This window comes from Salmo trutta, chromosome 29 (genome assembly GCF_901001165.1).
Source record: "Salmo trutta chromosome 29, fSalTru1.1, whole genome shotgun sequence".
NCBI lineage: Eukaryota > Metazoa > Chordata > Actinopteri > Salmoniformes > Salmonidae > Salmo > Salmo trutta.
Window position 1 is genome coordinate 67,159 of NC_042985.1, and position 10,978 is coordinate 78,136.

Consider the following 10,978-nt stretch of genomic DNA (forward strand, 5'->3'; position numbering starts at 1 on the left):
TCCTAACATCTGATTTATAATCTACAGGCTCTATTCTCCTAACATCGGATTTATAATCTACAGGCTCTATTCTCCTAACATCTGATTTATAATCTACAGGCTCTATTCTCCTATCATCTGATTTATAATCTACAGGCTCTATTCTCCTAACATCTGATTTATAATCTACAGTCTCTATTCTGATTTATAATCTACAGGCTCTATTCTCCTAACATCTGATTTATAATCTACAGGCTCTATTCTCCTATCATCTGATTTATAATCTACAGGCTCTATTCTCCTATCATCTGATTTATAATCTACAGGCTCTATTCTCCTAACATCTGATTTATAATCTACAGGCTCTATTCTCCTATCATCTGATTTATAATCTACAGTCTCTATTCTCCTAACATCTGATTTATAATCTACAGGCTCTATTCTCCTATCATCTGATTTATAATCTACAGGCTCTATTCTCCTAACATCTGATTTATAATCTACAGGCTCTATTCTCCTATCATCTGATTTATAATCTACAGTCTCTATTCTCCTAACATCTGATTTATAATCTACAGGCTCTATTCTCCTATCATCTGATTTATAATCTACAGGCTCTATTCTCCTAACATCTGATTTATAATCTACAGGCTCTATTCTCCTATCATCTGATTTATAATCTACAGGCTCTATTCTCCTAACATCTGATTTATAATCTACAGGCTCTATTCTCCTATCATCTGATTTATAATCTACAGGCTCTATTCTCCTATCATCTGATTTATAATCTACAGGCTCTATTCTGATTTATAATCTACAGGTGGGTATCTTTCGGCTCTCTTCTCCTTCGTCAGTCTGGGGTTGTGTGTGTTGGCAGGGTTACTGGTCGATTCCTCTGAACAGACACATGGCAAACACCATGGCAAACAGCTGAGAGAACAAGGGAGACAGTTTAGGAAGGGTTAGGAGGATCACTGCAATGTATTGTCACTATTGGCAAACATTGTAGCTAGATTACTTACTGATGAACTCAAACAAAAAATTTGAGGGATTGAATCCACAGTATAGGGTGGAAAGTAGGCCAATACTGTATGTTCTATAGCAAGGCAGCCCAACCCTCTTCCTGGAGATCTACTGTCCTGTAGGTTTTCAGTACAACCCTCTTCCTGGAGATCTATCGTCCTGTGGGTTTTCAGTCCGAACCTAATTTAGCATATCTGATTCAGCTAGTTAAGGTTGAGGAGCTGATTGAGGAGCTGATTAGTAGAATCAGGTGTGTTTAAATGAAGGTTGGACTGTAAACCTACAGGACAGTAGATCTCCAGGAAGAGGGTTGGGCTGAAAACCTACAGGACAGTAGATCTCCAGGAAGAGGGTTGGACTGAAAACCTACAGGACGGTAGATCTCCAGGAAGAGGGTTGGACTGAAAACCTACAGGACGGTAGATCACCAGGAAGAGGGTTGGTCTGAAAACCTACAGGACGGTAGATCTCCAGGAAGAGGGTCGGACTGAAAACCTACAGGACGGTAGATCTCCAGGAAGAGGGTTGGGCTGAAAACCTACAGGACAGTAGATCTCCAGGAAGAGGGTTGGGCTGAAAACCTACAGGACAGTAGATCTCCAGGAAGAGGGTTGGACTGAAAACCTACAGGACGGTAGATCTCCAGGAAGAGGGTTGGACTGAAAACCTACAGGACGGTAGATCACCAGGAAGAGGGTCGGTCTGAAAACCTACAGGACGGTAGATCTCCAGGAAGAGGGTCGGACTGAAAACCTACAGGACGGTAGATCTCCAGGAAGAGGGTTGGACTGTAAACCTACAGGACAGTAGATCTCCAGGAAGAGGGTTGGACTGAAAACCTACAGGACAGTAGATCTCCAGGAAGAGGGTTGGACTGAAAACCTACAGGACAGTAGATCTCCAGGAAGAGGGTTGGAGTGAAAACCTACAGGACGGTAGATCTCCAGGAAGAGGGTTGGAGTGAAAACCTACAGGACGGTAGATCTCCAGGAAGAGGGTTGGACTGAAAACCTACAGGACAGTAGATCTCCAGGAAGAGGGTTGGTCTGAAAACCTACAGGACAGTAGAGCTCCAGGAAGAGGGTTGGGCAGCCCTGGTCTAAAGTAACATTGACTGTTAGGTCATTCCAGTTCTGCCCACTAGATGGCCACATTCCACACTTCTTGCAGTAAATGTACAGCACATTGTGGACACCACTGGTGGGTCTTATTACTAGGAAATGCCTGGCAATCTAACTAACAATAATCCTGTAGAGAAAAGACTAAAGGACTAAAGATGGACCTGCTCTACAAGACCAGGAGAAACCCTTGAGAACGTACTTCAATCGTCAAGACAACAATGGCCAGAGCTCCTGCCATGTAGATATACGTCTCAAAATAGTCCACCACCGCTGAGTAACAACCCTGGAGAGAGAGAGAGAGAGAGAAAGAGAGAGAGACAGAGAGAGACAGAGAGAGAGAGAGAGAGACAGAGAGAGAGAGAGACAGAGAGAGAGAGAGAGACAGACAGACAGACAGACAGACAGACAGACAGACAGACAGACAGACAGACAGACAGACAGACAGACAGACAGACAGACAGACAGACAGACAGAGAGACAGAGAGAGAGAGGGAGATGCGAGACAGAGACAGAGAGAGAGAGACAGAGAGAGAGAGAGACAGAGAGAGAGACAGAGACATAGAGAGAGAGAGGGAGACAGACAGAGAGAGAAAGAGAGAGAGAGAGACAGAGAGAGAGAGAGGGAGAGAGAGAGAGAGAGAGAGAGAGAGAAAGAGAGAGAGAGAGACAGAGAGACAGAGAGAGAGAGGGAGAGAGAGAGAGAGAGAGAGAGAGAGAGAGGGAGAGAGAGAGAGAGAGAGAGAGAGAGAAAGAGAGAGACGCGAGACAGAGACAGAGAGAGAGAAAGAAAGAGAGAGAGAGAGAGAGAGAGAGAGAGAGAGAGACAGAGACAGAGACAGAGAGAGAGAGACAGACAGAGAGAAACATGGGCATTAGAGAAACAGTATATACAACAGTATACATTAAAGACTACTGTAATATTGAGGAGCTGGCCAAAGCATGCAAGACTTGGTTCCAAAACAACTGTAATATAGTGAATAGCAGGTCCTGCTGGTGTCACATTTCATGTTAACCACATTGGAAAACTAACACTTCTGAGGCATTGTAAACATAACAAACAGACATCCCACAGACAAACACACAGACACACACATAAATGCACACAGACACACACACACACACACACACACACACACACACACACACACACACACACACACACACACACACACACATGTTTCTTGTTACCTTGTTGTAGCGGAGCTCCATGCTTCCCTTCTGACACTCGTCCCTGCTGAGGTCATCCACCGCATCTCCAGGGTGACCGTTGCCCTGGCAACACACCCCAGGAACCATCTTGTCTGGGCTGAGGAGCCTGAACAGGCTTTCCTCAAAGTCCTCCGGGCTGTTCACCCCACAGCAGTCAAACTATACAGACAGAGACATGGTAGATCAGTACTGTTCTATACAGACAGAGAGACATGGTAGATCAGTACTGTTCTATACAGACAGAGAGACATGGTAGATCAGTACTGTATAGTGATGTTCTATACAGACAGACAGAGACATGGTAGATCAGTACTGTATAGTGATGTTCTATACAGACAGAGAGACATGGTAGATCAGTACTGTATAGTGACGTTCTATACAGACAGAGAGACATGGTAGATCAGTACTGTTCTATACAGACAGAGAGACATGGTAGATCAGTACTGTATAGTGATGTTCTATACAGACAGAGAGACATGGTAGATTAGTACTGTTCTATAAAGACAGAGAGACATGGTAGATCAGTACTGTATAGTGACGTTCTATACAGACAGAGAGACATGGTAGATCAGTACTGTATAGTGATGTTCTATACAGACAGACAGAGACATGGTAGATCAGTACTGTATAGTGATGTTCTATACAGACAGAGAGACATGGTAGATCAGTACTGTATAGTGATGTTCTATACAGACAGAGAGACATGGTAGATCAGTACTGTATAGTGATGTTCTATACAGACAGACAGAGACATGGTAGATCAGTACTGTATAGTGATGTTCTATACAGACAGAGACATGGTAGATCAGTACTGTATAGTGATGTTCTATACAGACAGACAGAGACATGATAGATTAGTACTGTTCTATACAGACAGAGACATGGTAGATCAGTACTGTATAGTGATGTTCTATACAGACAGACAGAGAGACATGGTAGATCAGTACTGTATAGTGATGTTCTATACAGACAGAGACATGGTAGATCAGTACTGTATAGTGATGTTCTATACAGACAGAGACATGGTAGATCAGTACTGTATAGTGATGTTCTATACAGACAGACAGAGACATGGTAGATCAGTACTGTATCGTGACGTTCTATACAGACAGAGACATGGTAGATTAGTACTGTATAGTGATGTTCTATACAGACAGAGAGACATTGTATATCAGTACTGTATAGTGATGTTCTATACAGACAGAGAGACATGGTAGATCAGTACTGTATAGTGATGTTCTATACAGACAGAGACATGGTAGATCAGTACTGTATAGTGACGTTCTATACAGACAGAGAGAGATGGTAGATCAGTACTGTTCTATACAGACAGAGAGACATGGTAGATCATTACTGTATAGTGATGTTCTATACAGACAGACAGAGACATGGTAGATCAGTACTGTATAGTGATGTTCTATACAGACAGAGAGACATGGTAGATTAGTACTGTTCTATACAGACAGAGAGACATGGTAGATCAGTACTGTATAGTGACGTTCTATACAGACAGAGAGACATGGTAGATTAGTACTGTTCTATACAGACAGAGAGACATGGTAGATCATTACTGTATAGTGATGTTCTATACAGACAGACAGAGACATGGTAGATCAGTACTGTATAGTGATGTTCTATACAGACAGAGAGACATGGTAGATTAGTACTGTTCTATACAGACAGAGAGACATGGTAAATCAGTACTGTTCTATACAGACAGAGAGACATGGTAGATCATTACTGTATAGTGATGTTCTATACAGACAGACAGAGACATGGTAGATCAGTACTGTATAGTGATGTTCTATACAGACAGAGAGACATGGTAGATTAGTACTGTTCTATACAGACAGAGAGACATGGTAGATCAGTACTGTATAGTGATGTTCTATACAGACAGAGAGACATGGTAGATCAGTACTGTATAGTGATGTTCTATACAGACAGAGAGACATGGTAGATCAGTACTGTATAGTGACGTTCTATACAGACAGAGAGACATGGTAGATCAGTACTGTATAGTGATGTTCTATACAGACAGAGACATGGTAGATCAGTACTGCATAGTGATGTTCTATACAGACAGAGAGACATGGTAGATCAGTACTGTATAGTGACGTTCTATACAGACAGAGAGACATGGTAGATCAGTACTGTATAGTGATGTTCTATACAGACAGAGACATGGTAGATCAGTACTGCATAGTGATGTTCTATACAGACAGAGAGACATGGTAGATCAGTACTGTAGAGTGATGTTCTATACAGACAGAAATGAGGCTGATACTAATAACGGACAGAGTGGACTGTCTCTGGAGCCGTGGACCCTGACAGGAGTCTTACGGTGGTCATGAGGGCGTTCCAGGTGGAGGTGAAGACGTCGGTATTGTTGTGTCCCTGGTAGTGTCTCTTCAGATCTCTGGTAAACTTCTCTCTGGTGAGCTGCACAATAAAGAAGCGTGTCTTTAGGATTCTACCGAATAGTTCAGATGTCCTTTTAAAACCACGGCAACCTCTTAATCGTCTTGATACCTTTGGCCCGAATCTAATTGAGAATCGTTACCAGGTGCTTTACGGTGAGTTTGTTTGCTTGGACAAGCCCATTACTGTAGCAATGCCACGATACTGTTTCCCTGATCTAGTTGATTCTTCGAAGCACTTTCAGTAAAGATTCTCCCATGGCAGGTTTGTTTTGACAACCCCATAAAAGGCGTCCCTCATGGTCATATCTGGGACTGATGTCTGATAGGGTAAGTCCACCCTGTCCTAATATGGGACGTAACGTCCTAATAAAGTTACCTGATTCCAATCAGAGACAGAAACAGAGAAGCACTCACATGCTCCCGGAATATGAAGGCCAAGATGGCTGCTGCTAACTCTGCCAGGAAGATGACCAGGATGAGCATGAAGAACTGAGGAGAGGGAGAGAGAAGAGGGACAATCAGAACATTGACTTCATTCACTAAACACATTAGATTTTTAAAATAAAATAATGGATGCTAACATATGGAACCTCATGAATAAAACTCAATATACAGACAGAGAGATAGAATCCCTGAGCTGACAAGGTACAAATCTGTCGTTCTACCCCTGAACAAGGCAGTTAACCCACTGTTCCTAGGCCGTCATTGAAAATAAGAATTTGTTCTTAACTGACTTGCCTAGTTAAATAAAGGTAAAATAAAAAATTTATAAAATATAAGTCAAAGGTCTCTTCTGTTTCAGTGACCAATAATTAACACAATATCCTTTAGTCCACTAGGTGGCACTATTCCAAGTTACCAGCTGAGCCATCTATATAGGCAACCATAATCATTAGTGTAGACGGGATGAAGGGTCAGAAGGGAAATAGCTGTCACCTGATTGGTTTTCACGCAGCTTATCAGCGATATCCAATTACCAGCACTGCTTTATGTCATTTGACATGCTGACAAACCAACAGCGCTAACCAATCATAATGTAGAGTAGCTGACTTACAAAGAGCAGCAGCCCAGGAATGTATATAGCGCCATTATAACACTCTGAACTTATAAAGAGCAGCAGCCCAGGAATGTTTATAACACTATTATAACACTCTGAACTTACAAAGAGCAGCAGCCCGGGAATGTTTATAACACTATTATAACACTCTGAACTTACAAAGAGCAGCAGCCCGGGAATGTTTATAACACCATTATAACACTCTGAACTTACAAAGAGCAGCAGCCCAGGAATGTTTATAGCACCATTATAACACTCTGAACTTACAAAGAGCAGCAGCCCGGGAATGTTTATAACACTATTATAACACTCTGAACTTACAAAGAGCAGCAGCCCAGGAATGTTTATAGCACCATTATAACACTCTGAACTTACGAAGAGCAGCAGCCCAGGAATGTTTATAACACCATTATAACACTCTGAACTTACAAAGAGCAGCAGCCCAGGAATGTTTATAACACTATTATAACACTGAACTTACAAAGAGCAGCAGCCCAGGAATGTTTATAACACTATTATAACACTCTGAACTTACAAAGAGCAGCAGACACTTGTTCTCCCGAATGGCTCCGCAGCAGCCCAGGAAGCCGAGGAGGAAGAGCATTGCCCCCATGGCCAGGATGATGTAGACCCCAGTGAAGAGCAGAGGGTTGGCTGCTACGATCTCCCTGAAGCCCATAGGGTCCACCAGTACCCACACACCCACACCAAGCAGGAAGGAGCCTCCTAACTGGACCACACACACAGAGAGAGAGGGAGCCAATCAGAATAGGAGAGACACACAGGCAGCCAATCAGAACAGAGTACAGCCAGGAAGTAGGAAGTATTGTAGGAAGTAGATGTCTGATTTAACTGGGAGAGGCTATACCGACATATCCTGTGCCCAAGTTGATGATGCTTGTCACTCAAGCATAATCAGGTGGATGGATTATCTTGGCAAAAGAGAAATGCTCACTAACAGGGATGTAAACAAATTTGTGCACAAAATTGGAGAGAAATAAGCTTTTTGTGCGTATGGAACATTTCTGTGATTTTTTTATTTTAGCTGATGAAACATGGGACCAACACTTTACATGTTGCGTTTCTATTTTGGTTCAGTGCAGCATCAGACACCAGAACATCAGACAGCAGGACATCAGAGCATCAGACAGCAGAACATCAGACAGCAGAACATCAGACAGCAGAACATCAGACAGCAGAACATCAGACAGCAGAACATCAGACAGCAGACAGCAGAACATCAGACAGCAGAACATCAGTCAGCAGAACATCAAACAGTAGAACATCAGACAGCAGAACATCAGACAGCAGAACATCAGACAGCAGACAGCAGAACATCAGACAGCAGAACATCAGTCAGCAGAACATCAAACAGTAGAACATCAGACAGCAGAACATCAGACAGCAGGACATCAGACAGCAGAACATCAGAACATCAGACAGCAGAACATCAGACAGCAGGACATCAAACAGTAGAACATCAGACAGCAGAACATCAGACAGCAGAACATCAGGACATCAGACAGCAGAACATCAGACAGCAGGACATCAGACAGCAGAACATCAGACAGCAGAACATCAGACAGCAGAACATCAGTCAGCAGAACCTCAGACAGCAGAACATCAGACAGCAGAACATCAGGACATCAGTCAGCAGAACATCAGACAGCAGAACATCAGACAGCAGAACATCAGACAGCAGAACATCAGGACATCAGACAGCAGAACATCAGACAGCAGAACATCAGACAGCAGGACATCAGACAGCAGAACATCAGAACATCAGACAGCAGAACATCAGACAGCAGGACATCAAACAGTAGAACATCAGACAGCAGAACATCAGACAGCAGAACATCAGACAGCAGACAGCAGAACATCAGACAGCAGAACATCAGTCAGCAGAACATCAAACAGTAGAACATCAGACAGCAGAACATCAGACAGCAGAACATCAGACAGCAGACAGCAGAACATCAGACAGCAGAACATCAGTCAGCAGAACATCAAACAGTAGAACATCAGACAGCAGAACATCAGACAGCAGGACATCAGACAGCAGAACATCAGAACATCAGACAGCAGAACATCAGACAGCAGGACATCAAACAGTAGAACATCAGACAGCAGAACATCAGACAGCAGAACATCAGGACATCAGACAGCAGAACATCAGACAGCAGGACATCAGACAGCAGAACATCAGACAGCAGAACATCAGACAGCAGAACATCAGTCAGCAGAACCTCAGACAGCAGAACATCAGACAGCAGAACATCAGGACATCAGTCAGCAGAACATCAGACAGCAGAACATCAGACAGCAGAACATCAGACAGCAGAACATCAGGACATCAGACAGCAGAACATCAGACAGCAGAACATCAGACAGCAGGACATCAGACAGCAGAACATCAGAACATCAGACAGCAGAACATCAGACAGCAGGACATCAAACAGTAGAACATCAGACAGCAGAACATCAGACAGCAGAACATCAGGACATCAGACAGCAGAACATCAGACAGCAGGACATCAGACAGCAGAACATCAGACAGCAGAACATCAGACAGCAGAACATCAGTCAGCAGAACCTCAGACAGCAGAACATCAGACAGCAGAACATCAGGACATCAGTCAGCAGAACATCAGACAGCAGAACATCAGACAGCAGAACATCAGACAGCAGAACATCAGGACATCAGACAGCAGAACATCAGGACATCAGAACATCAGACAGCAGAACATCAGAACATCAGACATCAGAACATCAGACAGCAGAACATCAGAACATCAGACAGCAGGACATCAGACAGCAGAACATCAGGACATCAGAACATCAGACAGCAGGTCATCAGAACATCAGACAGCAGGACATCAGACAGCAGAACATCAGACAGCAGAACATCAGACAGCAGAACATCAGACAGCAGAACATCAGGACATCAGAACATCAGACAGCAGGTCATCAGAACATCAGACAGCAGGACATCAGACAGCAGAACATCAGAACATCAGACAGCAGGACATCAGACAGCAGAACATCAGACAGCAGAACATCAGACAGCAGGACATCAGACAGCAGGACATCAGGACATCAGACAGCAGGTCATCAGACAGCAGAACATCAGACAGCAGAATATCAGACAGCAGAACATCAGACAACAGAACATCAGACAGCAGAACATCAGACAACAGAACATCAGACAGCAGAACATCAGACAACAGAACATCAGACAGCAGAACATCAGGACACCAGACAGCAGGTCATCAGGACACCAGACAGTGGGAGTGTAAGCAAGCAGCATATACTCACAAAAATGAGGAAGTTGAAGATGAACATGAGGTACTTGATGCAGCTGAGACAGTCCCCCTCCATGAATGTTCCCCGTGCTGAGGCCTCCCCGGACCCCTGCAGAAACACACACACACACACACACACACACACACACACACACACACACACACACACACACACACACACACACACAGAGAGAGAGAGAGAGAGGACTGTTAATTACTGAAAAGCATAGAGCGCTGTACAACATGAAAGAAAACGAAGGTTATGCCATAGCGTGACTCCAGGATGGTTGAGCTGCAGTTCACCTACGGGTTTTTGGGCTCTAGAGAAGTTAAATCATCCTCTTAGACACTGAGGTGAGAAGAGACGTCCTCTCCTCTCTTCCACAACAAGGAGATACAAGGATAGACATGAGAGAGTAAAAGCTAAGCGCAGAGAGATGTCAGTCCCCAAGAGATTATGGGAACCTGTCACTGCCAGGCTGTCCCTGAGTGACTCGTCACTGCCAGGCTGTCCCTGAGTGACTGGTGAGTGCCAGGCTGTACCTGAGTGACTCGTCACTGCCAGGCTGTCCCTGAGTGACTCGTCACTGCCAGGCTGTCCCTGAGTGACTCGTCACTGCCAGGCTGTCCCTGAGTGACTGGTGAGTGCCAGGCTGTACCTGAGTGACTCGTCACTGCCAGGCTGTCCCTGAGTGACTCGTTACTGCCAGGCTGTCCCTGAGTGACTCGTCACTGCCAGGCTGTCCCTGAGTGACTCGTCATTGCCAGGCTGTCCCTGAGTGACTCGTCACTGCCAGGCTGTCCCTGAGTGACTCGTCACTGCCAGGCTGTTCCTGAGTGACTCGTGAGTGCCATGATGTCCCT

The 10,978-nt window shown here is 44.3% G+C and overlaps 1 protein-coding gene across 1 annotated transcript; it reads right to left on the minus strand.

Annotated features, from left to right (window-relative positions):
- Positions 1-355: 355 nt before the first annotated feature.
- On the minus strand, positions 356-10,220 carry LOC115166693 (tetraspanin-18-like). The gene is made up of 7 exons (XM_029720404.1): positions 10,128-10,220; positions 7,348-7,542; positions 6,170-6,244; positions 5,676-5,774; positions 3,312-3,491; positions 2,323-2,406; positions 356-909 (listed from the first exon to the last, which is right to left on the minus strand). Exons 1-7 carry the CDS (start codon positions 10,188-10,190, stop codon positions 859-861), a joined length of 747 nt encoding a protein of 248 aa, XP_029576264.1. The 5' UTR covers positions 10,191-10,220; the 3' UTR covers positions 356-858.
- Between the last annotated feature and the right edge of the window lie 758 nt (positions 10,221-10,978).

Bases quoted from the DNA above. Each gene is read 5' to 3' on its own strand.
- LOC115166693 (XM_029720404.1), bottom strand. From the start codon at position 10,190: ATGGAGGGGGACTGTCTCAGCTGCATCAAGTACCTCATGTTCATCTTC. The intron at 7,543-10,127 runs GTGAGTATATGC...TGTGTGGTCCAG, and splicing joins TCTTCAACTTCCTCATTTTT to TTAGGAGGCTCCTTCCTGCT. The intron at 6,245-7,347 runs GTAAGTTCAGAG...CCCTCTCCTCAG, and splicing joins ACAAGTGTCTGCTGCTCTTT to TTCTTCATGCTCATCCTGGT.